The sequence below is a fragment of the Dasypus novemcinctus genome, chromosome 17 (genome assembly GCF_030445035.2).
Source record: "Dasypus novemcinctus isolate mDasNov1 chromosome 17, mDasNov1.1.hap2, whole genome shotgun sequence".
NCBI lineage: Eukaryota > Metazoa > Chordata > Mammalia > Cingulata > Dasypodidae > Dasypus > Dasypus novemcinctus.
In genome coordinates this window covers 269955-296733 of record NC_080689.1, presented here as the reverse complement: position 1 = coordinate 296733, position 26779 = coordinate 269955, and the positions used below count along the sequence as shown (strand labels likewise).

Sequence of the window (26779 nt, the reverse complement as noted above, 5' to 3'; positions counted from 1 at the left end):
CGGAGGCTCTGTGCACGCTGGCACCTCGAGCGGACTCTCGGGGAGGCCCGTGGCTCCGGAACCAGGGGGTGTCGGGGGGGTCCTGCCACTGCACATGTGCCTTGTCTCGGGTCTGCACAGAAGAGCCGGCACGGGCTTCGTGGGAGGGAATTCTTCGTGCCATTCTCCACGAGCATCCCAGCCTCTGCTGTGGGAGGACCGAGGGGCCAGGGGCCCGACTCTGGTCCCTCTCCAAGCTTGGGAGCCCCTGGGGGTTTCTCCTCCCACCTGTCATTAGCCTGAGCGTCAGAGCTGCAGACCCCTGCCCGCATTCCTGCCAGGTCCCACTGCACAGGCCCAAGCAGACACCATACCCCACAGGGCCACATCTCCCAAATTCTCCGAGAGGGAGCTGTCCCCGTGCCACAGGCGCCTCGTGCCCCTGCCCCTGTCACGCCAAACCTGTAGAGCCAAAGCAGAAGTAACTGGCCCCGGGCAGCTGCCAATGGGGCTCCTGCTGAGGGCTGCCGAAAGTGCTGGACTTGGCTAAGAGGCCTGGTCATGTCCACTGAGGTCTGCCCTGGGCAAGCCATCGCAGTAGACGGCTACCCTCGCTCAGCGCATGCAGCCCCCCACCCCGCCTGCACAGCACGCCAGGGCCCAGAAACGCCTGCCTCCTCCACCTCCCCGTACTCGGGGCCGCAAGCGCCGTGTGGGCTCCAGCCATGCTGATTCTCCGGCTTCCTGCCCATAACCACCTGTAGGGGCCTGCGGCCGGCCCAGCCCTGCACCCGGGCTTCTCTTACCTCCTATTACTTAGACTTGGTGCTAAGCATCTCTAAGGGCAGGGGGAGAACGCAGGGGCTCCGAAGGGGCTCCGAAGGGAGCTCCCCGGCCCCGCGGCCCTGAGGCAGGAGACACCAGCACCGACCGCGGAGCCCGGAACGCACAGCAATGGTTTATTGAGTCGGTGCGCGGGCTGTCTGTTAGGAAGACGGAAGCACAAGCAGGGAAGCCAGCGTGGCAGGAAGACAACGCCCTTGGAAGCCAAAGTCTGGACGGAAAGAGGGCAGCTGGGCCCACACAGCGTCATTTACAGTATGTATAGTCAGGCTCGGGCAGGAGCTGAGGCACAAGAGAGGGACCCTTTGACGGCTTCGGGTGCCCAGGTCTCTCTGAGCTCAGTGAGTGCAGGCTGCAGGGAGCCCATGTGGCTTGGACGGGGTTCTTGGGAGAGGGACGTGAGCAGCTCCTGCATGTTCTGGGCAGAGCTGTCCCCGCCCCACCCCGGGGGCCGGGGGCCGGGGGGAGTGTCTGTCCTCGAGCCCTTTTAGGCTGGCCAGGGGGCAGCAGCTGCCAAAGGGACGACTCCCTGCCTGAGAACCAGAGGGGGCACCTGTGCATCCGCACAGCCGGCAACAGGAAGGTCAGGGGACAACTGGGTGGACTTTCTGATTGCCAAGACCAGCCCCCAGCCCGTGCTCGGGAGGCGGGTGTGCGAGAGCCAAGCGAGGCGGGCGGAGGGCAGGCAGGCTGGGAGGGCGCGCTCGGGGCACCTGCGCGGGTTGGGTGGGTGTGCCGCGGGCACCCCAGGCCCGGTGGCCCGTCCACCCCCAAGCCGCCCCCTCTTCTCTCCTTTGGTGGGAAACAGCCGGGGCCCTGGCGCCGCCACAGTCCTGTCTCCTTCCGAACGGGGCGCTCTCTTCCCGGCTGCCGTCCTCTTCTCCAAGGTCACAGAGGCTCCCTTCGTCCGTTACATAGCCACGCAGGGAGCGTGCCGCAAGGCTGGCCCCGCGGGTGTTTTCATGTAATAAATAAACATTCCTCTGTGGGACTCTCTGAGGCCTGGCCAGTCCGCGGCCTCCTGCTGCCGGGCGCTCCACCGTCCCCACGACAGCTACAGGTGGTCAAAGGCCGTGGCGGGGGTGGGTGGCGCGCTGGGCCGCGCCGTGGAGCTGTAATAATACGGGGAGCCTGGACACGTGGGAGAAACGACACCGCGGTCAGAGGGGGTGCACGCAGCCTCCCCGCACTTGCTGACCTTCAAGACGGCCTGGTTAATCGCTCACCAGGCCCAGCTTGTGGTCAAGATCAGCTCCCCGCTGGCCCCTGCCCCCCCTCTGGCCTTACCTTTGAACTGGGGCTTCTCCGCACCCCTCTCCCCACAACTGCTCTGACCCCAAAGCCCTGCCGCAGGGAGAGGGTGGTCACCCCTGGAGCCCCAAAGAGCACGCCGGGGCCCGCCTGCCCGCGGAGCTGAGGCCGGGAGTGGGGTCAAGGCCCCGCGGGTGGGCAGCGGGAGCCCAGGAGGTGCGCACTCACCACCCCTGCCTGCTGACCTGAGGCCAACTCGCCTGGGAAACAGCCCAGCTCAGCGCCACCCCTGCCAATGGGAAGCCTGGGGAGCGGAGGGTCCCGCCTGGCCTGAGAAAGGCCAGGGGGTCTCAGACTTCAGCTTTGCTCTGGGGCCCAAGGCCTCCCCCAGGTGAGGCTCCAGTGCATTTCCTCAGTCTGCCTTGGTGGGGCTTGGTGCCAAAGGTCAGGGCCGGTGGAAGAAAGGATTTCTGCCTACGGGTTTTGGCGTCCAGCCATCTGGTTGGCTCGCTGGACAGCGGGCGGCATTCTTGGATCCTTCCCTCCCGGGAAGGGAGGGGGCAGTGACATGTGCCCGCGGTCAGCGTCTGCTGCGCATCGGCTGCCAGTGCTCTCCTGGACTCCCTTTGAACCCACCCTTCCCCTCCCTCGAGGCCCAAGCCCAGAATCTAACACCAAACAAGCCCGGTCTTGGACCCCCTGTCCCCTCCCCCAAGCACCACGGGCACTGCCCTCCCCGCTCCTTCCTGGCCCCTCTGAACGACAGGTGCCCCACACCCTGTCCAGCCTGGGCTGCCTTGCCCCCACCCGGCCCACCGTGCGCAGAGGGGCCACTCACTCAGCAAGCTGGAGTTGGGGAAGCGCCAGGCCTCGCCATAGGAGTAGGGGCTGTGGCTGTAGGCGTTGCCAGAGTACTCACTTCCTGTGGAGGCAGGGAGAGGGGGGTCCACAGGGCTGGCCGCAGAGCGGAAGTGCTGCCTGTGCGCCAGCTGCTACACCCCCCCTTTCCAGATAAAGAAATTGAGGCGCAGCGACCAGATCTGCAGAAACTCACACAGCCGGTGAGTGGCAGATTTCTGGAAGCTGTGATAATAGAAGCTGCTGCAGCGGCCTTGACGTGGGGGCTCAGCGGTCAAGCAAGGCATCTGGTATGTGTGTGCATGCATTGCGCATACATATATGTATGGGTATGTGTGCCGTGTATATGCATATATGTGCAAGCATGTGCGTATATATGTGCATGTATGTGCATATCTGCACATGAACTGTGTGCATGCACATGCATGTATATGTATTTAGGCATTTTGTGTGTATGCATGCGTATGCGTGTGTACACATGCACCTGTGCATGCACAGGTGCCTGCACGTGTGTGCACGTGTGCATGTATGTGCATCGTAACCTTTTTAGCTGGCCTAAGCAGGGGCTCATTGAGGTGGTGTGGAGGGAGGAGAGGAGTTCTCTCGGGGAGGCTGTGTCCTGGCATGTGCTTTGAGGAGCTTTTTCTCTCCTGAGTCCACCACTTAAAGCAAATGCAGGGCATGTATTTACACAAAGCAAATTAGATCACCTCCTTCTGTGAGAAGAGTCTTGGTTTTACCAAAAGAATTACTGCAGGATTCCTCTAAATAGCAACAAAGTTGACCATAATCACCACAGCCACCACTGGTACAGAGCTAAAAGCTTGCACAGACGTTTTGTACACATCGCCCCTTTATCTTCACAACCCTTCTAGAAGGACTCATGGACACAACCAATTAAGAGATGGAGATGCAGATGCACTTGGAGCTCTCTTGCTCTGGAGTCCCACTTCCTGGCCATAAGCCTCGATTTCCTGTTCTGTAAAATGAGGTAAATTATTGTCCCTATCTCCTTGGGTTGCAGCAAGGATTAAACGAGATAAACATTTTAAATGATTATAATAATAAGCACTCAATAACTTTTACTTTTATTATTTTCCCATTAAGCAGGTGCTAAAATAAAGCTCAACAGAGGCTTGAGGCACTCATCCAACCAGTGATGAAGCGTGGGTGGGGTGCGTGGGCTGCTCTCTCCGGAGAAGTGTGTGTGTGAGGGATAGCAGTGGGAGGGGCTCAAGGTAGAGGATGGCACTGGTCCCTGCTGTCAGTCCTTAGGGGTGGAGGTTGTTGTCTAACAGAGATTAGACACACAAACATGAGTGTGAAAGAGGGAGGGAGGGAGGGAGGGAGGGGAGGCGATGAGAGAGAGGAAGAGATGTGGAGCTCAGCGTTCACGTCATGAAGACGCGCTGCCAGGAGTGGGGATCTTTGCCGAGGCTGCACATTCAGTGAGCCTCGGCAAGGACCTGGCTCCCAATCCTGCTCCAGGGCTCTCTCTGTGGTCTGCAGGGCACATCGCCCCCCTGCCTCCAGCGGCCCTTGGAGAAGCCGCTTCTGTTGACTGTACCCCACCTGATGCCAAACAGCTCTAGAGGACAAGGAAGAGGGGAAAATAAAATGGCACGTCCTCTTGTTTTGCCACTCACACGCCTATTCACTGTTTAACGCACGTACCATCTGCTTCAGCCCCGTGCAGGCTGTCGGGCTGGGGCTCAGGGAGGCCCCCACGTCCGCTCACCCGCTCGGCTGACCCGCCTCAGCGGGTAGAAGTTCCTGGGCCTGTGACAGGCCAAACCCCCTCTTGCTGCGCCCCCACCCTGCTGAACTCCTAAGGCCTGCCCTGCAGTTATCACCAGTGCCTCCCTTTCTAACTCTTGACTCCCTTCAGCCCACAAACATGCCCTGGTGTCCTCCATCTCTCAAAAGTCCTCTCCCACCTCCACGTCTCTCTCTCCAAGGGCCCGTTTCCCTGCCCTGTGGTGCAGCTCTCGCTGATCCCCTGAAAGGCCCCAGAGATGCCACTGGTCATTCTATGTCCCCCTTGCGCAGACTCAGCAGGCAGCTCCCTGCCTCACCCCTCCACGTCCGCAGGGTTCATGACACCCCTCTCCCAGGTGGCTCTTCCCACTCACGCTCTTTGGCTGACTTCTCTGAGTAGCGAAGACCCCCAAGGCTTGGTTTATGGGCATCTGCACTTTTCCATCCACATTCTCTTTCTAGTGATCTTGTCTACTCCCTTACATAAAATAACCCCTCTGTGTAGTGACTGAAACATATACCCCAGCCCGGGTTCTTCCTGACCTCAGACACGTCATGTGTGTCCTCGCTTACCGAATTGCGTATCAGTAGGCACCACAATCCTGGCAGGACCAAAACAGAGCTCTTGATTCCCACCTCTCCAGACACCCAACTTATCCAAACCCAAGAATCCCCTTTGCTTCCTCTGCTTTCCCATCCCTACAGCCTATGTGCTGGCAGTCTTGGTGGGTTACCCATCAAAATCCATCATCGGTGTCTCTTTCCTCCTTCTTCACTGCTACCCCCTCGTCCTAGCCATGGTCACCTCTTGCATGGACTTCTCCAATTGTTTCCTAACTTGTCTCTGGTTCCTCTCGTAACTTTCTACAATCCATTTTCCCCAGCAGCTTGAATAGTCATTTAAAACTCGAACCAGCCTCTGGCAGGATCTCCTCATCTTTCATTTCTTTGGCTTGCAGTCCCTGTCTTCTAGCTGCACTCCTCTTCCTCCTGTGTGCTGTCATGCTAAGCCAGTTCCTGCCGTGGGGTCTCTGCACAGGCTGTCCTCTGAGGCCAGGAACGGCCTGCCCTGGTTTATCCCTTGACTGACTACTTCGAACACCTGTTCAGATAGGCGTCCCTTATCACCCATCTAACTGAGCCATCTCCTCTCCCCATGGCTCTTCAGCACATCACCTCATTTCATTGTCTTCACAGTACTTATCACTATCTGAAGTTATCTCTTCACTTGTTTAGTACCCATTCGCCTCCAGTATTCAGGTGTAGTCTCCACAAAAAGAGGTATTTTCCTGGTGCACTGCTCTATCTCTAGGATACCAGAGTAGATCCTCAACAAGATGTGTTAAAAAGTGTATGAGTGGGTGGGAGGATGCTAGAATGGATGGATGGGAAGATGCATGGATGGATGGAAAAATGTATGAAAAGATGAAGGCATGTAGGGATGGAAAAATGGATGGATGGATGGATGTGTGGGTGGGTGGATGGATATGCGGGTGGGTGGATGGGAGATGGGTGGGTGGATGGGTGGTGATTCAGTTTCAGAATTTGGTGTGAGGGCCATTAACTCTGTTAATGGAGCAGGGACAAAAAAATGAGAAGGCAAAAGAGAAAATGAATGGACCAGAAAAATCTGTCTCCCGGTCTTTTGTTGCTACTCTCCCTTTATTTATTTTCGTGTCTTTATTTCTGGCATGGTGAGAGGCAGGGGTGTAGTGGAAAGAGTGCTGGATTTGAAATCAAAAGGCCTGCATCTGGATGACACGGCCCTTAGCATGGCTGTTACCTGAGCACAAACTTTTGGTTTTCTAAGCCTTAGTGTCTTCAGCCGTAACACCTGGATAATACCAGACTCCCAGGTTTATGATGAGGGTACAGTGAGCAGTGGCGTTGCCGTGTGGATGGCTACACACAGCAGTGAACAGTGAGCACCCTTCCTTCCACAAATGATTGAAAAGTGTCACTGGTATGCCTTAATTTAAGCCTTTGTTATGTGCCTAGCACATGGTTGGTCCTCAAACCATAGTTTATCGCCTGAATTGAAGTCAATAAACTACTGGTGGGTCTGGGTAGTAGTTAAGAGATGGATAAATAATTTTTCAGTTTCTTCTACAAAAATTTCCTTAAGAATTCATTTGCATAATGGAGCTCCTAGAAACCACTTAAGCAGCACCATGTTTTCTGAAAGCTGATTTGCCCACACCCTACCTGGAGCCCACCCACCGCCTTCCGCAGGGTCCTTCCCTTTGCAACTCACTTGCATTCAACCCGGTGGTTGTGCTGCCTTTTTTCTCACACCCACTTGGGAGGAGGCCTTTCTGGAGCCAACCTAGGGTCTTTGGTGGGAGCCCCAAGCCGCTCTGGCCCCAGGAGCCCTACCCCCAGAAGGATTCATAGTTAGGAGAAAACTCCCGTGCTTTCTGCTGCTTCCTGTTCCACGTGGGCGGCTGGGGAAGGTGGGGAGGCTGAAGGCGAGTGGGGGAGCAGACTGAGCCTGGGATTTTGATTGAGAAGCCCCATTATCCACACGCTTAAAAAAATAACCGAATCTTTTCCTTTTTTATCTTGACCAATCTCATTTCACGCTCCAGAAGAGGAAGCGAGGGAGGGGGAGTCAGGGGCCAGGAGGGAGAGAGGAGTCAGTATTCTGTATTTTCAACGCTGCATTAAGCACATCGCCACGGTAACCGGGCAGCAACAAGTGCCAGCTCAGCAGGTTCCCAGGGAGTGCAGAGCTTTCCTTTCCTCCCCCTCCCCCTCCCTCTGCCCGGGAGCGCCCAGCCCACCTGGCTCAGCCCAGGGCACCCAGGGTGGGCGGCTGGCAAAGATTAACCCCTGCCAGGGAGGGAGGGAAGCAGGTTCAAGTGAGTTTGTGGCATCTCTGGGGTCAGAGCCAGGGAGGACGGACCAGAGCAGTAGAGTCACAGATACCTGAGTTCGGAGCTCCTTCCAGAAGCACCAGGTCCCCAAGCCAATCTGAGCAATGAAAAGGGCCAATTCCATCGCACCCATGCTTGTGTCCTTCCTACAGGGCTCCCAAAGAGTGGGGCTCACCCAAGAAATCCTCATTGTCCTCACTTGTCCAAATCTTGACGCCCTGGGTCCCTCTTGGGTAACAAAGAAATGCAGGTGACTGGCAGGCAGGGTGACGGGAAGTGGACTTGAGGGTGGAGACAACCATCAGAGCCTGGTCCTGTCCAGGAAGGCTCGAGCGAGCATGGGATGGGAAGGGACGTGCCTTAGTGTCTTCTCCTCACCATCATCACCACCGTTCATATTCATCTCTTACAGAAGGGGTGAACTGAACTCCACGAAAGCAAAGGGGCAAAGGAGCGGGAGACCCTAGACGGCCAATAGGCCAGCTTCGGTGCTCATGGAATCCATAAAAGGAGACGTGGGGCTGGGACTGGAATTCGGCTTTGTCTGAGCCTGGGAGCTGGATGACACCTGGGGAGGAGACCGAGCTGGGAGCCGAGGAGGCAGGACCGCAGGGGGGTGCTTTCTCAACCTTTGCTGGGACAGGCACCCCACGGCTGTCCTTCAGGGCTGCGGGAAGCCCCAGCCCTGAAGGGTGAGGGGCAGGCCCTTCACCCGCCCCTGCGCTTCACACCTGTCCAGCACCTCCTCCTCTGCGCAGCGCCCCACTCCTTACCTGCCACCATGCCCGCGATGGCAGAAGAGGCATAGCTGCCCTGTCCACTGGTGGGGATGTGGGGCGGGTATCCGGGCAGCGTGGGCCCCACCACCTCTCGCCCTGAAAAAACACAGCAGAGACTCCTCAGGTGGCTGCTCCTGTGCGTCCTGCCCCGGGCGCAGCCAGCCTTCCCTCCTGCGTTCCCACTTGCTCCAGACCCCTCCCCTGCAAGCCGTCCCGGCTCCTCCGAGCTAAGTTGCCCAGTCTCCTCCACAGGACTGAAGCGCCACCTTGCAGGGACCACTGGCTTCTGCAGTTCTCCAGTTATTTTATTCATCCAGAAGAATGCCTGCCGTGTTACTGGAGGTGGGGTTTTCTCCCGTGGGTCTTTTTCCTGTTGCCTCCCCACCCCCTCCCAGCACCTAGCACAGCAGGAGGCACAGCTGCCCTAAATGAATCCCCTGGAGGCCGACTGACTCAGAGCACACGCCCCTCCAGTCCCCAGCTCTGGGGGGAGCAACAAGGCTCTCCAAAGGGGTGGCAGGTGTGTGGCCCACTGCGTACCCCTCCTGGACCTGTGGCAGACACTGCAAATCAATCACCTCACTCTTTCCCCTGAACCAGAGAGAGGTCCCCTGCCTTCCAGGTCAAATGGATCAGATTTGCAAGGACATGCAAACGTCTCAGCTTCCCGGCCCAGGAAGAAGTGGGTTGCACATCTGCTTCCTGCATTCCCAAAAAGAACCATTTCAGAAAGCAGAGGCCGGTCTCACTTGGTCTATAATTCGGAGATGGTGGCTCCTGTGTGGAGAGCCAGGGCCCTTCTGCATGGACCCAGCTGCCCTGGCTCCACGTTCTCCGGCCTCAGGACGTCGAGCCTTCCTCTTCTGGAGACACTGCCTGACGGGCTGTTTCTCACCAGCTACCTCAAGGGCCAGCAGCCCTGATCCCTGGCCTGCACCCCTTTTCTCCTGGCCCCCTGCCCCCAGACCTGCACCAGACTCGCTGCGCCCCAGGGTTCTTGGCAGTGACCACACCGGTGGCTTTCTCAGTCCCGCCCCGGTTAAGCTCTCTGTCCCAGCATGTGTATTAAAACACCCCAGTTTGAATGATGGATTATTTGGTCATCCTAGTTCTTGGTGACGTTTACAGGCTTCTCAGCCTTGACACGGCTGGTGTTTTGGAGTGAACGGTTCTTGTTGGGGCCACCGTGTGCATCACAGGATGTCCGGCAGCAGCCCTGGCCTCTACCCACTCCGTACGACAATCAAAAATGTCTCCAAGCATCACCCTGGGAGACAAAATCACCCTGCCTGAGGACTCAGTCAGAATACGATCATTTAACCCGAATGCCCTCCATCTCTTCAGTACTGGGGACTACTTTTTCCACAGGACTTACCAGGGCCACCTATAGCCCCTGTAAACCATGCCCAGCCCCTGTGGCACTGCACGCCCCACTCTCTGCCCATCGGTCCCCCAAGATCCTTCACCCCTCGGCCCCTTCAGGCAGTGAAGGGCCATCCCCAAGCCCCTGGGACTTGTCGGTTCCACAGTGACATGCTCTCCCTCCCCTGCCTTCCGGAGTGCCAGTTCTTACTCGACTTACAGTGAGTACTGTGGACTGGCGCTCTTCCAGGCACTTGGGGATAGAGCAGAGAACAGAAGGCTCAGCTAACCAGGCGGGTGCCGGGTGGACCAAGGCTGACGCATTTGGAGCGCCAGGGGCCGGCCCTTGACGCCTGTCCCTCCACGGAGGGGAGGTCCAGGAATCTTACCCAGCTTCCAGCACTAAGTTCCTGAGAGCCCTTAGACCAGCCATGGACAGGCCCAAGCAGCATGGCCTCACAACCAAATGGGAAGAAAGAAGGTCAGCCCCAGGCACCTCCTCGCTGTTACCCCTAGACGTCAGCCACACACAGAGCCAGGGTTTCATGCCACAGGCAGACCTTCCAGCGATGGTTACAGGTTAAAGGAGCTCTTATAACACAAACCCTGTTTGAAACCAGCCGCCAAGTTCATTACTGTTTTGGTAAAGCTGCATGCACCCCCTCGTTTCTTCGGCTTTTAGCACACCCGTGGTTCCATGCTGAACAGGGAAGAAGCGGGAGGCCCCTGGGGGACAGGAGGAAGAGCTGGAAACACGGGAGTGAAAGGGACTTTTTAGCCTGTCTAAAAGCAGAAGGAGGGAAACGAGCCCCTGCTGGGACTGCTCCCACGGCCCTCGGGAGAGGCCCCCGACAGCACCCAAGCCTGTGCTGATGCGCTGGAGACGGAGAGCGGGGACAGCAGGGCCAGGGGCGCCCAGGCCGCCCCTTCCCTTCCTCCAGGCCCCACAGGGCAGCTCTTCCTGCCCTCGCCCTGCCCTCTCCATCACTGAGCCCCCTGAGAACTGTCTCCAAACTGCCCCTGGAATCTGAAGGCTCTGTGTTCCAAGATTTTAACCGTCATCTCTCCTCAGGCATCTCAAGTTCCCCAGCATGGCAGAGGCACCTGAGCCCAGACGCCAGCGGCCCCTGAAGGCTTCTTCCCGTGACATTCCTGGGGAGAATGGAAACTTTTCTCTGAGCCTCCTCGCCCAGACAAAGCACCGAAAACTGTCCTCACAGTCCCAGGAAACTGTGTCTGCTCCAATTCCATAAACAAGTGGGGTCTTCCGAAAAGCCAGGAGCCTTGCAACCTTCTCAGAGAGGAAAGCACAGAAGCCACGGGGGAGGCCCTGGCTGGCACCTGCTCCACGACTCCCGAGCCGAGGCCGTAGCCATCTCTCCTGCGCTCAGCGCTCTTTTTCCGTGGCCCTGGCTTAAGAAGCTGACATGGGCGCATGCTCACTTTGATTGGCTGTGGAGTGGGGCTCTAAGAAAATACAGCAGCCCAGGAATAAGGGTGAATATCTCAAATATTGGCAAAGGCCAGGGTCAGAAAAGAATTGGAGTAGAGGGTAGAGGGGAATTCAAACAATTTTATTTGCCCCCTTTGATGCTTACCCTCTATGTGACCCCTTGCCAATTCTTATCTTGTTCTGATAGCAAGGAGAATTTATGGCAACCCAGAAATCTCTCTGGCAGGATTGGGATGATTTTGCACAAGAGGATGGAGGAGGCTGAGGGACGCTTTGCAGGCCTCCCCTGCTGATAAGAGCTGACTTGGAGCTCTCTAACTGGCCTAGCCGGCCAGGCACGGCCTCCACCACCGTCTCAGCCAGACTGTTGAGCACCCAGGCCGGGGTGTCCAGAGGCGCTGGGCTGGAACGGCAGGGCAACCTCACTGGCCCCCAAACCCTGGTGTTCCCGCAGTCTTGGCTGAGTGGGGAGAAGCCGAGGCCCGGCGGGCAGTGAGCTCTGGGGGAGGTTCCGGGGAGCAGAGGCGCGATCGACACCCCGGAGGCCCGCGGCGGGGCCGGGGGACAGCGCCAGCCCTCCCCTCCCTCATCTTGCCTCCCAGCCCCCAGGCGTGCGAAGTCGCCCGCCTGGTGTCCCCCTCCCTGCCGTGCCCTCGCAGGCCTCACTGTGGCCCGGTCCCCTGCGAGGGGTCTTGGTCCAGCTCAGCACCCAGGCCTGCCTGGACGCCGCTGTCCTCCGCTCTGTGCCCACGATGAGAGCCCTGCCCTGCTCCTGCCCCCAGCGACCCGCCTGGGACGACGCAGGGCGCAGCCGGGACACAGCCGTGTGTTTCTCAGAGCCGCCGCCGCCCCGTGATCCCGCAGCCCTCAGCTGGACCTGCGCCGGCCTGCACTCCAGCGTCCGGTTGGCTGGCTCGGGGTCCCACTTGCCTGAAGGACCTGCTGATGCCCTTCTCGGGGGAGTGGACACATGCCCCAAGATGGACTGGTGGAGAAGGCCCTTGAGGCCCGGAGGCTGACCAGGAGGCCGGCTGTGCGGGATCTGGGGGGCGGAAGGCTGACCGGGAGGCCGGCTGAGTGGGGTCTGGGGACAGGCCTGGCCCTCCCTGACCCCTTGACTGGCCCTATCAGCCTCTCCACAGCCTCTGCAGTCCCTGGAGACCCGCTCCCCTCACACCCCTTCCCTGCAACCCCTGGTCTAGCGTGCGTTCCAGGAGGCCACCCCGCCTCGCGCCCTGCGTCTGCTCAGCTCACGGTTTTCCCCTTCACTTGGCCAAACCAAATGCCCCTCTCGGCCGACTTGGCCCTCTCCTGACATTCCGAGTCCCAGCCAGCGTTTCCCCTCCCTTCAGGACCCTGGACGCTGCCTCTGGCCACACACCAGGCTTCTTTCAACACCGTCACCGCTGCCTCGCCTCCTCCAAGAGGCTCCGTCAGCAGGTGGAGAAGCAGCTCCAGGTGCCGGGCGGACAGAACCGCAGCCCGTCAGGAGGACTGGGGGACCGCAGCCGTCCCGCAGCCCGCTGGCGGGCGCCGTGGCCTCCAGGCGCAGCCCCCGGCAGGCACTGCAGCGCCCTCCTCTGCTCTTTTATCTGGCTCGTCAAGCTTTCATCCGAGTGTCACGTGGCCCAGCGCATGTGAAGACTACCGGTCCAGACCAGCTGGCTCTGGGCGTCTCTAAACGACCCCCAGCCCGCCCCCTGGGGTCTGCTCTAGCAGGGGCAGGAGCAGAGGGCCGGAGGCCCCACTTGTCCCTGGACACCCACCCTCCTGGGGACGAGCCTTCCTCGTGCCTGGCTGAAATCACCCGCCTCTGGCCCCTGCCCCGTCCTGCCGCGGCCTGGGCCCACGCCGACAGGGGCCTCACTTCTGGGGGATGCCCTTCGGGTGTCGGCGCTGCCCCTGCCCTCCCTCCCCCCAGGCCATCCTGAACCAAACACCCGCGGTTGGTCAGGCCGTGGCCGGACGGGCTGAGCGCCTTCCGCCAGGAAGACCCGCTGCCTGCCGCAATCGGTGCCCCGGCCTGGCCTCGCCGGCTGGACACCCTACTCCCTGGACGGCCCTCGTCCGCTCGGCACCCTGGGTCGCCCCGCTTTCGTTTTCTGAGTGTCCTGATGGGAAGCCCCGTGGTGCATCTCCCCAGCTGTTGAGTCTCTCTGACTTTATCGTGTTTAAAGACCCTGGGGGTCTCAGTGGGGGCCGCCGTCAGGCTGGGGAGACCCAGCGGGGAGGAACTGTCATTTTCAGAAACTTGGTCCAGAAGCTGGCTCCTAAAACCCACGCCGTTTTCCCTCCAAAGCGTCTCATTTTCCGTTTTTACCGAGACCAGGAGTGCGTGGCCCTGCCTTCCCAGGGGCCTTAGGGCGAGGCTCTGGAAGGCTGGCGGGCACCCTGCCTGCTGGGCCCCGAGTGCCTGCCTCGCCCCCAGTGTGAGCACCGCCCTGGGCACCTCTGGGTTGCCGGGGGGATTCGGGCGCAGGGGAGAGGCAGGCAGCACTGGGGCGAGAGGGGCTGGGCCCGAGGACCCTCCCGCGCGCACCTGCTCGGCCCCAGCCCTCCCTGGCGTACCTGAGAGGAGGGCCTGGCCCGTGAACTGCCCGTACACGGAGGCAGCATGGGGGAAGGCATGGAAGGGTGGGACCGGGGCTCCGGCCGAGGCCCCGGAGCCGACTTGCTGCAGATCCAAAAAGGCGGAGCTAGATAAAGAGGAAGGGGTGGAGCTAGAACTGGACACCTCGGGGGTTTCCTGCTTTATGGCGAAGGGTGAGTGAGGATCTGCCGGAGGGAGGGAGACAACAAGGAGAGAGGGTGTGAGATGGACGGGACATGCACAGACCAGGCCCTGCGAGGCGGTGCGGCGGCTCCTTGGGCCGGGGTGGGAGGGGGACACAGGACAGGCGTGAGATGCGATGGGGCATGCACAGACCAGGCCGAGAGGCGGGAGGGGTGGGCGGCCCCCAGCGCCTCTCGGGGCTGGGGGTGGTGGTGGGAGGGTGGGTGACTGGCAGACGGGTGAGGAGGGGAGAAGCTCTCCCTTGCTGCCGTGCCTTCTGCGGTGCGGGCAGGGTGGCGCACGAGGCTGGCCTCGCCCCTCGGGGCCCTCCTCTCCTCCGTCCGGGACCCCTGCGCCTTCCCCCTCACGCCAGCCAAGCTCTGCCTTCCCGGGCCTCCAGGCCACCCTCGCAGTGCATCCAGCTGGCCCAGCGCGGCTCTGGGCTCCGTACCTGCCACCACGGGGTACGTCTGGTGAGTCGAGAGGCTGCGTCCCAGGGGTGTGCTGGAAGGGGTCAGCGTGGCCTTCCCCTCGTCCAGGGAGCTGCTGAGCAGGGGCAGCGGGTAGAGGCCCTGCGGAACGAAGGAGTCAGCGTGCAGGGCCGGCCCAGCGCGGGCGGGCGGTGGGAACCCGGGATGCCCCACCCGGCCTCGGGGACCCGCCCCTGCCCATCTCCGTGTGCTCTTGAGTCCACACAGTGTGTCTGATCTGCTCTTATCCTGCAGGTCACAGCCCTGCTCTTCCAGCCCCAGGTTGGGGATCCCCCACCCCTGGAACCAGTGCCTGCCGGCAGATTCGAGCCCAGCAATTGCCTGGACTGTCTCCTTCCAGGGACCGAGCCCCGTGGGATGCCTGGTCCCACAGAGGACAAGACGGCAGCAAGGCTGGGTGCTCCAGGTGGGAAACTGAGGCACAAGAAGGCTGAGAAGCTGGCCCGAGCCCACACGGGCAGAGCTGGGATTCCAGCCCGGCAGCCTGGCTGGGGCTGGCTTCCTGCGCGGTGCCCTAGATGGGAGCTGACCCTGGGGCGCTGCCTGCAGTGTCCTGTCCCCAAGCGCGCAAGTGTGGCACGCCTCGCCTCCTCCATGTGGGGGCCTGAAGCCAGAGGGTCGTCCGGGTCTGTGGAATGAAACCAGGACTCCGGCCCTGACCCAGCGCTCTCTCCTCCCACAACAGGGCAACACGGTGGCCCCACGACAGGTGGGATTTCGTGTCTCTCTCCATGTCCAAGCAAAACTGAGCTTGCAGACCCTGCTTGGAGATACTGTGTGGAGTTGACTGTGTTTGAAAGGCTCTACCAAGCTCCCAGTTTTCTTCGGTAAGACCAGCTTCCTCTGATGTGGGCACAGCTGCCTGCGGAGGCACTGCTTCCAGAAAGAAACCGTTCAGGGAAGGCTGATGTGCACCCCCCCGGCCCCCGCCGAGGCGGGCGGTGCATACGCGCACACACCATTTCCCAACTCGGGCCACACACATAATAAATGCACTTTGCAGACACTGCAAAACGAACTGGAGGAACGCTCCATGGGCATACAGCACCAGAAGACTCCGCCTGTCAGGATCGCCGTCAGGCTGGCTCTGAGGAGACACGGCACTTCGCAGTGCACGCTGAGCCCTTCTGGAAGCTGTGGTCAGTTCTGAAGGCCACCAGGGCACCATAGAGTGTCTTGGCAACCACTGACCAAATGCTGCTCTGGCCTGGCCTTCCCCTGGTCCGCTTCCAGGCAGGCCGAGTTAGAGCCTGGCTTAAGGAAACTGAACAAAATACCTAATTTCTAGAGAAGGTAAGAAAAAGAAAAATTTTAAATGTCTTATGCATATGTCAATCTGATACCCTATATCAACTCAAAATCCTATAGCTGTTCTAAAATCCAGGCAATTCAGTGAAAAAGGAAAAAAATCCTGTATAGTCACATTTTGGAGATGATACATGAAGATCTTGAAGTCCTGAGTGATGATTCGGTGTTTTCCTGGAATTGAACGTGAGGGCAGAGTGACGCAATGTTTCAGAAGTCCGGGGTGCCGAGGCAGGTTCTGCACCCCACTTTCTCTCCTGTGTTACAGGAAGGGTTAGATGAGGTCTTCGGTCACAGGCCTGGCACAGAACAGACATGCAGTAGGTAGTGGCCAGGGCACTTCTATTCTGATCATGAGAAGGCCGTGTTTGTCTCTGTCATCACAGTATTCAGATTTTGATGACATGCTTCTTTGCATGTTTGCAAAGGTAGAGGAAGAAGAGCTGCCTGGGCAGGGAAAGAGTGACCAGGGAAGAGGCTGCAGAGCTCCTGTCCAGCACCATCTTGTTCTGAAGCTGGCTTGCCCATCAAGCCAGAGGCGAGGACTCGCGCTCCCCTTGCCCACCTTTTCATGCACCGCTGGAGGGCGCGGAGGGCTCCGGGGCAGCGCCCTCGGGCACAGCAGCAGGAAGACAAGGGCTGCCAAAAGGAGGAGCCCCAGCGCAAGGGCCACTGCCCCTCGGCAGCAAGTGGACCGAGGGGCCCTGATTAACGGTGCTGCGCTGGGTTGCCGTCCCAGCCCAAGGACAAAGAGCTGGGCAGTTCAGTGGTTTTCAAACTCTTCCCCAGTCTTCAAGTAAGAATTTACATAGAAGCACAATGTAGAAAACGGAATGAAATCAGCCCACACCATCTGCTCCCCCATAGCCCCCCACCCCAGGCTATCTCCATACAACTGGGCAAACTGGACGAGGTGGCCACTGCAAGTTCGCTGCAGGGCTTCCCAGGAGGGCAGCATGGGGCAGGGATGGAGCAGGCCCCGGAAACGGCTCCGTGGCACAGCAGGTGACCAGGGACCTGTGGCTGGTGCCCACTGCTGCGGCCCCTCTCGCTGCAGCCCTTGTGCTCTCCACAGCCCAGGCTGGGAGAATCGCTGGCACAGATGGCCTGTGCAGCGGTGGGCACTGGCCCAGGCAACGGCTTAGCCAGTTCCTGGCTTCTCCAGCTTTGTCCTGCTCGGATCCTAAAGGCATGTGGGCTTGCGACACTGGATCAAACAACAGCTTGAGCAACGAGGGGTGAGCAAAACCCGCCCTGGAGAACCCCCTCGGGGGTTGGCTTGGCGGTGAGAAGAGCTCGCTGGGCCCCGGAGGGCCCTCAGCCCCCGGCCCGCTGCCCCTAGAAGCCAACCGCCCTGATCCATCCCACCTAGCAGTTGGAGCTAAACATTTCCTTGCAACTTGGCAATTTATTTTTCTGGATTCCTCAACTCATTCGTGACTCATTCAGGAAACCTTTGCTGAGTGTCTGTTATAAGTTTGGTGCCAACGAGTTAAAAAGACATTTCGAGGCTGCTCTGCCTTTACCCTCCATCCACCATGAGGGGTTCCTGGCCCGGCACACAGAGGAGGCGTGGTGGGCTCTAACGGCCCGTCGGCTTTCTGGGCAGAGAAATGGGACGAGGGCGGAGCATGTAGACTAGGGAAGGGGCCTGCTGGGGCGCAGGTGAGGCCAGGGTGCTGGGGTGAGCAGCCAGAGGGGGCTTTCCTCGCCGGCCCCCACCCTGGGCGGAAGCTGCACTGCACTTCGGAGCGGAGTCCTGGCCCTGAGGTGTGCGAGCACGGAAAGCAGCTGTGGTGTCCGGCTGTGCAGCCCCGAAGGAAGTGGACCAGGCTCCAGGATTTGGGGCGAGGGGAGAGCAGACTGGGAGAAGAGGGCGGAGGTGTTCCGAGCCTGCGAGCCCAGGCTTGGCTGTGGTGGAGGGCTGCGGCTGCCTCGCGCCCCGCTGGAGCACCTGCGCCCCAAGCCCGGTCCGCCTGCTCACCTGCTCGCATGCCCCAAGCCCCCACCCGCTCACCTGCTCACATGCCCCAAGCCCCCCCCGCTCACCTGCTCGCACGCCCCAAGCCCCCACCTGCTCACCTGCTCACATGCCCCAAGCCCCCCCCCCGCTCACCTGCTCGCACGCCCCAAGTCTGGCCCAGCTGCTCACCTGTTTTCACCCCCCAAACCCTGCCCGACTGCTTACCTGCTCACACCCCAAAGCCTGGCCCAGCTGCTCACCTGCTCGCCCTTGGTGTGGCTGGGGGAGCTGTAGGCCTCTGGGTAGTGCTGCCGCTCAAACGGGCACTCGAGTGGCTCGAGGTGGTGCTGGCTGAAGGCGTCTGTGCGCAGGTGCTTGCGGGGCCCCCCACTGCTGGCCTGGGTGTCGAGGCTCAGACGACAGCTGTCCTGCTCACCTGGAACCCGGCAGGGAGAGTGCTCAGTGGGGCCCTCCTGGCCAGCCCCATGCCTGGCCCGGGGGGCTGCAGGCCAGGCTTCCGGGGCCCCGCGGCACCTCCCGGCCGGGGCTTGCTGCCACCTGCCCGCCCACACTCACCATCATCCATTTTCCTTTTGTTGTCGCCGCCGGGCTGTGCGATTCCTAGGAGCCCGTTGATGGAGTAGGTGGAGCCCAGGGAATCCGACTGGGGCGACTCCGGGGGTGTGACAGCAGAGCTGGGGACTGCAGGGGGGGGAGGGTGAGGGCACAGCCTCTGAGTCGCCCGGGGAGGGCGCCCACCCTGGATGATGGACCTGCCGAGGGTGGACGGGAGTCCTCAGGGGAGCTGGGGGGGCCCTAGGAGTCCATGTCTGAGATTTCCCCCCCAAAACTGCTCAATGAACTTTCCTTGGGACCCTGTCAGGGCCGTGCAGGCCTGGAATGGCTCAGTCTCCACCCAGGCTCATGAGTGTGGGTGTGCTTGTGTGTGTGGGTGTGTGCATGTCTGTTTGCTTGTATGTGTGTGGGTGTGTGCATGTGTCTGGTTGTGTGCTTGTGAGGGTAGGTGTGTTCTTGTGTGTGTGTATGTGTGGGTAGGTGTGCGGCGTGTGTGTAGGTATGTGCACATGTGTGGCTATGCATGTGTAGGTAGGTGTGTGTGTGGAAAGGTGTGTGCTTGTGTGTAGGTGTGTGCTTGTGTGTGTGCATGTGTGTGGCTGTGCTTGTGTGTAGGTTTGTGTGTGTGCATGTGTGTGGCTGTGCTTATGTGTGTAGGTGTGTGCATGTGTGTGCATGTGTGTGCGTGTGTGTAGGTATGTGCATGTGTGTGAGTAGGTGCATGTGTGTGGCTGTGAATGTGTAGGTAGGTGTGCACTTGTGTGTGGCTGTGCATGTGTGGTAGTTGTGTGCATGTGTGGGGGTTGGTGTGTGCATGTGTGTGGCTGTGCATGTGTATAGGTGTGTGCTTATGTGCATGTGTATAGATGTGTGCATGTGTGTGGGTAGGTGTGTGCATATGTGTGGCTGTGCATGTATGTGAGTAGGTGTGTACTGGTGTATAGGTGTGTGCACATGTGTCTGTGCATGTATAGGTAATTGTGTGCTGTGTGTGGCTGTGTATGTATAGGTAGTTGTGTGCTGTGTGTGGCTGTGCATGTGTGGGGGTTTGTGTGTGTTTGTGTGTGGCTGTGCATGTGTGTAGGTGTGTGCTGGTGTGTGGGTAGGTGTGTGCATGTGTATATAGATGTGTGCATGTGTGTGGCTGTGCATGTATGTGAGTAGGTGTGTGCTGGTGTGTAGGTTGTGCATGTGTGTGTCTGTGCATGTGTAGGTAGTTGTGTGCTATGTGTGGCTGTGCATGTGTGTAGGTGTGCTGGTGTGGGGGTTGGTGTGTGCACGTGTGTTGCACTGCATGTGTGTAGGTGTGTGCTGGTGTGGGGGTTGGTGTGTGCATGTGTGTGGCTGTGCATGTGTGTAGGTATGTGCTTGTGTGCATGTGTGTAGGTGTGTGCTGTGTGGGGGTTGGTGTGTGCTTGTGAAGGTAGTTGTGTGCTGTGTGTGGCTGTGCATGTGTGTAGGTGTGTGCTGTGTGGGGGTTGGTTTGTGCTTGTGAAGGTAGTTGTGTGCTGTGTGGGGGCTGGTGTGTGCACATGTGTGGCAGTGCATGTGTGTAGGTGTGTGCTGGTGTGTAGGTGTGTGCAGTGTGGAGGCTGGTGTGTGCACGTGTGTGGCTGTGCATGTGTGTAGGTGAGTGCTGGTGTGGGGGCTGGTGTGTGCTGTGTGTGGCTGTGCATGTGTGTAGGTGTGTGCTGGTGTGTAGGTGTATGCATGTATGTGGCTGTGCATGTGTGTAGGTGTGTGCTAGTGTGGGGGTTGGTGTGTGCTCGTGTGTGGCAGTGCATGTGTGTAGGTGTGTGCATGTGTGTAGGTGTGTGTTGGTGTGTAGGTGTGTGCTGGTGTGGGGGCTGGTGTGTGCTGTGTGTGGCTGTGCATGTGTGTAGGTGTGTGCTGGTGTGTAGGTGTGTGCTGGTGTGGGGGATGGTGTGTGCTGTGTGTGGCTGTGCATGTGTGTAGGTGTGGGGGCTGGTGTGTGCATGTATGTGGCTGTGCATATGTGTAGGTGTGTGCATGTGTGTGGGTAGGTGTGTGCTTGTGAAGGTAGTGTGCTGTGTGTGGCTGTGCATGTGTGTAGGTGTGTGCTGTGTGGGGGTTGGTGTGTGCTTGTGAAGGTAGTTGTGTGCTGTGTGTGGCTGTGCATGTGTGTAGGGGTGTGCTGTGTGTGGCTGTGCATGTGTGCAGGCGTGTGCTGGTGTGGGGGTTGGTGTGTGCACGTGTGGCTGTGCCTGTGTGTGCAGGCGTGTGCTGGGGTGCAGGTGTGCGGGGCACTCACTCAGCGTGTGTCCTGGGCTCAGGGACTTGGTGGCCACGCAGCTGTCCATGGGCAGGTTGAAGGGTTGCTGCACTTTGGTGCGGATGATTCTGTGAGGAAGAGAAAGGAACGGTCCTTAGAGGAGGAGGCTGGGCCAGGGTGCCCCAGCTCCAGCTGGCCTCTGACGTCGTGCTCGGGTATCTCCCACTCCACTGGGTGACCCCAGGGCCCCACACCTGCCTCTGGCCCTCCCCAGGGTCCCCTTCGTCCTTGGCACCACTGCTTGGTCAAGGAAGAGGTACACGTGGAGCTTAGCACCTCGGCCCTGCAAGCCCACCGCCGCACGCCCACCTCTGCAGCGGCCTCTCCGCCTCCGCCCACTGCCAGCTTAGCTCACGCCGCCGCCGCCCGCCTCCGGACTGCTGGCTGGCCCACCGCCTCCACCCGCCCCTTCCCACTGCGGGCTGACATGCAGGTCAGCCTCCTGCTTAAAGCCTGTCCAGGGCCATTGCCCGTAGGTTCCAGGGCAAGATCAGGGAGCCCGGGAAGCAGCGCTGCCCCCGCCCATCCCCCCTCTCCATCCACTGGCTTCTGATGCAGGCTTGTCAGCCGCAGGGCCTGTGCACGGCTGCTCCTTCTGCCCAGAGCTCTTTTCCCTCCACTTTCCTCCCAGCCAGTGCACACTTGTCGTTCCTCCTCAGGGGAAGCCCCCTCCTCAGCCATCAGCTGGCTGCCCACATAGCCCTGCCCTAGTCTGTAGCAGGGCTCGAAGCCTGTGAGCTGCACAGGGGCGGGAACGGGGACCCCCAGGCCCAGCACACAACGGCGAGTCACGTGGGACGAGTGCCTGGTGTGAAGAGGGTCCGGGGGCGGTGCAGGAATAATCGAATAACGAATGGGCCAGTGCCTGATGGAGGAGACGACCGATCAGAGAGACTTTTCTTGAGTGGAGGGAGGTTGGTGGGTGAAGAAGGGAATGCGGACGTTCCTTCTGGGGTGCCCTGGGGACCGGCCCTGGGGACCGGGGCGGGGGACAGGAGGTGGGACGGGGGCTCCTGCCCGGCTGCTCGGGACCCGCCCCCAGGCCCCCGAGCCTGCAGGCCCCGGCGGGCGCCTCGCCCACCTGTTGATGGAGCTGACGCTGGGCACGGTGTCGTTGTCGCAGACGCCCTCCGCCAGGAGCCGGTCGCGGATCTCCCAGGCGAACATGGTGGGGTTCTGCCGCTTGTAGTCCCCGATCTTCTCCACCACCTTGGGGGTGGCCACCTTGGGCTTGGAGCCCCCGATCACGCCGGGCCGGATGCTGCCAGTCTCGTAGTACCTACTCCAATAGAGAACCGCGGAGCATTCCCAGATAAGCAGGCGGGTCTCGGGAAGGGATCGGCCCCGGGCCGCGGTCCCCGAGGGCCTCTGGGGAGCAGGGGGTGGCCGCGCCTGGCCTCACACGCCTGGTGTTCCTAGCACTGTCTGTTCCCCTTGCTAGGGTAGGTTTATGCTGCTGCCGAACCAGAACGCCCGGGAGGCCGAGCGCCTTGCCCTCTCTGGCCAGCCTCCCGCGGCAGTGCCGTCGTGTGGAGCAGGAGAGGGGTGGCAGAGCACGTGCTCTTTGGGAGGACAGGTGTTCTGTCAAGACTGCCCTGCTCGAGCACTGCTCGTGCTTCTCCTTGGCACCTGGTTTTCCTGCTGCCCGGGGAAGTGAGCTGGGCTTACAGGCCCTTCCTGCCTGCAGGTGCCCTGGACACTGGAGGTGCATGTCCTTCAAGCAGAAGGCTCGATGGGGCTGGCCAGGCAGCACCCCAGCTGGGCCTTCTCACCTACTCAGGAAAACCTCCCCTTCCTCTTCGGCCATGAGAATGAAAGGTTGGCTCTTAAAACTCCATTGTTTGTCACTCCCATCCAGTGCTCTGCACCCAAGTTGGGGAACCCCCATTCCTACCCCAGCAAAGAACGACTGCAGTCAAGAAGCCGTCACCTACATGCCCCCCGTGCGTTATCACAGAGCATGGCCGGTCAGGGCGCCTCATGAGCCAGAGCCGCCGTGAGGTGCCTTTCTAACGGATGATTAGAACGCGTGGCTACATCAGCACAGTCCTTTGCTGACCCTGATTTCTCCTGAACCACTGAGTTAGTGATTCTGAAGCCCCAAGTGATATGCAGGTGACGATGTGTAGATGACGCGCAGGTGGTGCACGGGTGGTGCACAGGTTATGATGGGCAGGTGGTGCGCAGGTATGCAGGTGGTGCAGAACCAGGGCTGCCAATCTGCTCTGGGGCCTCCTAGACCAGGGGTTCCCTAGTCTCGGTGTTCCCAAGCATCACCTGGTCATCTTACAAACAACCTGGCATCCAGGCCTGGCTCCCGAGAAGCTATTTCCAGACTGGGCCTTTCACCAAGAGACCCGGAGATTCTGTTGCAGGCGCTCTGAGCCCTCCCCTAGGAGGGTGAGACTGCAGGAGCCGCCTCTGACCACGTGCTCCTCCCGCCGTTCCCCTACGTGTCGTCATGGGGCGGCGTTTGGGGGATGGAGGTCGGCGCCGCCTGCTACAGGTGCGGAGAGGCCTGAGAAGACGAAGCCGGGTGAAGGAGGAAGGGGACTGCAGAAGGCAGAGGAGCACGGGAGGCGGAGGGGTGCCTGGGGGAGCGGGGGCCGCAGCGCCGCGCTGGCCAGGGAGCAGACCGCGAGTGCCCAAGCGAGCCTGCGCGGAGGGGGCGGGTCGGTGAATTTCGTGCCTACCTGCCCAGGATCTTGCTGACGCAGCCATGGCTGACGCGGAGCTGGCGGGAGATGTCGCAGGGCCTCACGCCCTGGTGGGCCAGGTCCACGATGCGCTGGCGCACCACTTCCGGCAGGGGCCTGCCGTTCACGAAAGCCCCTCCCAGCTGGTTCAGCCCTCCGTGGCCTGGGGACAGCAGCCAGGGCAGAGGGTCAGGACCTCGCAGGGAGGTGGGAGGGAGGGCCGGTGCCGCGCGCCGCAGGCGCTTGCAGCCGCGGCCGCGGCTCGCCGGGCAGGAGGGCTGGAGCGCCCACTTTGCCAGGGCTGTGGTGACAAACACCTACCACGGCTTAACCAGCAGGAGTTTCTCACAGTTTTGGAGGCTAAGAGTCCAAAATGAAGGTGTCGGCAGCGCCGGCCCCCGTTCCTCTGGCCGTAACTCAGCCAGCCTCCGCCACGTGACCCCTCTCCTGTCAGGCCTGCTGCGCGAGGCCCCTGGCCCCCCTGTGTCGTGCTAACCAGCAGGCCTCCTTGCAGACGAGCTCACACCCGCAGCGGGGGCCACCCTTGTCAGGCCTCAGCCCTGCCCCACGCGGACGCTCCCCATGCCACGGGCAGGTGAGAAGGGCCACCCGGTGCCCCCACCCTGGGCTGTGACCAGGGACGCGCTCCTCCCCTCCCTGGTGTCCTTCCCTGGTCTGTAAAATGAGGGTAAAGGACTAAATACCCCAGATTTCCCTTTTCCTTCTCCTTTTGAACCAGAGAACCAGATTCTTAAACAAATTGCATTGAGGAACACAAACAAAGAACAGTGAAACAGAGCCTCTCTGGTGGCGTGCCGCGGGGCCGCGGAGAGTCACACAGCGCACGTGCCATGGCACACCCCATCTCTCCGCCACCCCCAGACCCGTCTGCCCTCCGCTGGCCCCAGCCTATATCTTATTCTGAGCCCCCCGTCTGCCCGAGCACTTATTTACGAGCCTTCCACGTGCCAGCACTGTCCCCGGCCTGGGGTGCCGAGGCGAATGGGCAGTCATGGTCCCTGCTCGTCCTCACGGGTCTCCACAGGACGGGCACAGGCCCTTAGGGCGCCCTGCGGACACTGCTGGACCAGGACCCAGGCTGGGGCCACAGACGGGCTCCCGGGGAAGCCCACGCTGAGCGCCCAGGATGAGGGGAGGAGGCCGAGGCCCGCATGCGGCCTGTGCGGCTGGAGCGTCCTGCTGCGCCAGTGGACTCCAGGCCGAGATCCCACGGGCCTGCTGAGCTCTGCCCCTGCACCACGGCCTCGTGGTCCCACTCACAAGAGGGGCGGCCAGGGCCCCGTCAGCACACTTCCTGGAGGGAAGGACGGACTCGGGCCGGGGCGAAGCCTGCCCCTCGCGCTGGTGTCGCGTTGGGCGTCCTCGGGGGCGGCGGGAGGCGCCAGTGAGCGTGGAGGGGCAGCAGTGGCCCAGCTCCTGAGGGACACGGGTAAGGGCAGCTGTGGCCGCTGCCGGGAAGGGCCTTGCCAGGCATGCCGTGCTCATCAGCGCCCACCAGCTCTTCCCACGAGAGCCGCCTGCAGCAGAATAGTCAACTTTCCTTAAAAAAAAAAAAGGAAAAGCCCTCTGGCCAAACACCGGGCGTGAGGGACGTGCCGCTCTGTCCTCCATCCTCCCGGAGGGGGCAGCGGGCCAGCCTGCTTTGGGCTTGCCAGTGGCACTGGGCGGGGAAGGGCCCCGGCTCCTCGCCAGCCACACGTCCCTTGCAGAGGACAGTGGCCTCAGTTCTGCTGGGTCCAGGTGCTGGACACAAGGCGGCGCCAGACCACCACCAGCCAGGACGCACCCACCATGTTCGGGGGCCAAGGTGCTCGGGCCGGGCACTGCACACCTGGCTGCAGGGCGTGGGGAAGGTTCGCGGAGCCGTGAATCGGGCAGCCGAGCGCTTTGGCAAGTCCCCGGATTCCCCAGTGCAGCTCAGGAGCCCTGCTGGGAGGCCATCTCCTGACGGCCAGCATCGAGCCAAGGGAACGTGCTCATGTCTGGCTCCTCAGCCGTGCTCTCGGGTGCTGAGGCTGCGCGGCTGCCGGTGACTTCGTGTCACTGAGGGAAGAGCCTGGGGCCAGATCCCGATGGACGCTGCCTGTATTTATCTTGTCGTTGGAGGCGTTTTTGTTTGTTTTTACCTTGGTGTTGTCATCTATTGAATGGAGCTAAGCCAGCCCTTACTGGGCCTGAGGCCTAAGAAGGTGGGGGGAGCAGGGTTTAGCAGCTGCAAATCTTGACAGAAGTGTAGATCTTTAAGAGCCATTTCATTGACTGACCCTAGGAATGGGGCAGAATAGGTCAGAACCACAGGGGCAACTTGCTAAAACAGCTACTGCCGCGCCCAGTGCCTTGAGTCTCTGAGTCAGGAGGTCTAGGGTAGGACTGAGAATTCATGCTTCTGAGAAGTCCCCAGGTGGTGCCCCCGCCCCGGTGCTGAAAGCACACGTCAGGAACTGCTGGTGGGGGCTGGGCACCGGCTAGTAAAAAGAATGTAAGAGAATAAGCCCTGTACACCCCTCTTCTAAAATCGTAATTCCTGTTGTTTGCATATTATGGTTTCCATTTCTTTCCATCTCAACACAAATTTACCGTGAGTCAGGCACAAAGCACTGGGGATGCAACCCTAAACGAGAGAAGAGTACCCGACCCCAAAGAACTGAAACTCTTGGTAAGCTGGGAATGACCATGCTAAGGCAAGGGTTTCTTGGAAGAGGTAAGTCTAGGTGTCAGGTTGCAGCCCTGCAGGGTCAGGAGAAGCTGCAGGGAGGCAAGTGCAAGCGAGTCCAGAGGAAGTGACCTGTGCAGGCCTTGCTGCTCTAGGAGCAGGTGTGGACATAAGGAAGGAGCGCCTGGGAGCCTGCTGTCTGCAGATGGAGGCGACCCTGGGGGGTGAGGCTCGCCCTTCCTGTGCCGGGGCGAGGGCGTGGGCTCTGCGGGTGAGTCACCCCCCAGTGCCCCAGGTGGGTGCAGGCTTCCTTCCTGCGCTGGGGGCTGGCTGCCCATGGCTCCCACCACCCTCGCGTGCGGCTGGGACCCGCTGGGCCTTGAGGCCGGAAGCCCGGAAGGAGTGGGAGCCAGGCTGGGCTGGGGCGCCACGAGGACCAGGAGAGGTTTGAAGCTTCGTGGGCAAAGCCTCCCGCCGCGTCTGGGCCTTTTCTCAGGGCGTGTGGGTGTGGAGGAGAAGGCGAGTTCCCGAGTGGAAGGTGCACCCCAGGGCCGGGGCACGCTCCCCTAGAGGGAGCTGGCTGAGTGCTCAGGGAAGCCCACCCTGCAGGCTGATTTCTTGGGAAATGTGAAATTTGGGGAGATCTTGGTGCTTTCTTTGGTAATTTCTTCATCCCTCACAAGGCACTCAGGAATAGAGATGGGAGAAGAAAGGAGAGAGGCTTCTTGCCCAACCGGCACAGGCACCAGGCATTCCCCCAGGCCCACCGTGGAGGAAGTCGCAGCCCTGTGGGGAGGTGCTCAAGGGTGGACGGCCTGCTCTTGCCTTCCCAGCACCTGACTCAAAAGT

At 60.6% G+C, this 26779-nt stretch overlaps 1 protein-coding gene across 10 annotated transcripts in view; it reads right to left on the bottom strand.

Moving 5' to 3' along the window:
* Positions 1 to 917: 917 nt before the first annotated feature.
* The window catches only part of PAX8 (paired box 8), a 47154-nt gene continuing 21292 nt past the window's right edge, over positions 918 to 26779 (bottom strand). The window contains exons 3-13 of one of the 10 annotated variants that reach the window (XM_058278028.2): positions 23254 to 23419; positions 21642 to 21839; positions 20540 to 20628; positions 18268 to 18393; positions 17952 to 18127; positions 14384 to 14504; positions 13728 to 13934; positions 8339 to 8440; positions 7618 to 7662; positions 2912 to 2995; positions 918 to 1953 (exon numbers count right to left, since the gene is read on the bottom strand). In XM_058278028.2, the coding sequence (XP_058134011.1) occupies positions 1877 to 1953; positions 2912 to 2995; positions 7618 to 7662; positions 8339 to 8440; positions 13728 to 13934; positions 14384 to 14504; positions 17952 to 18127; positions 18268 to 18393; positions 20540 to 20628; positions 21642 to 21839; positions 23254 to 23419 (1391 nt within the window). In that variant the 3' untranslated portion in view covers positions 918 to 1876. Of the gene's footprint in view, positions 1954 to 2911; positions 3911 to 7617; positions 7663 to 8338; positions 8441 to 13727; positions 13935 to 14383; positions 14505 to 17951; positions 18128 to 18267; positions 18394 to 20539; positions 20629 to 21641; positions 21843 to 23253; positions 23420 to 26779 lie in introns of those variants that run through there. The other 9 variants (XM_058278042.2, XM_058278029.2, XM_058278039.2 and 6 more) reach the window with 9 other exon arrangements.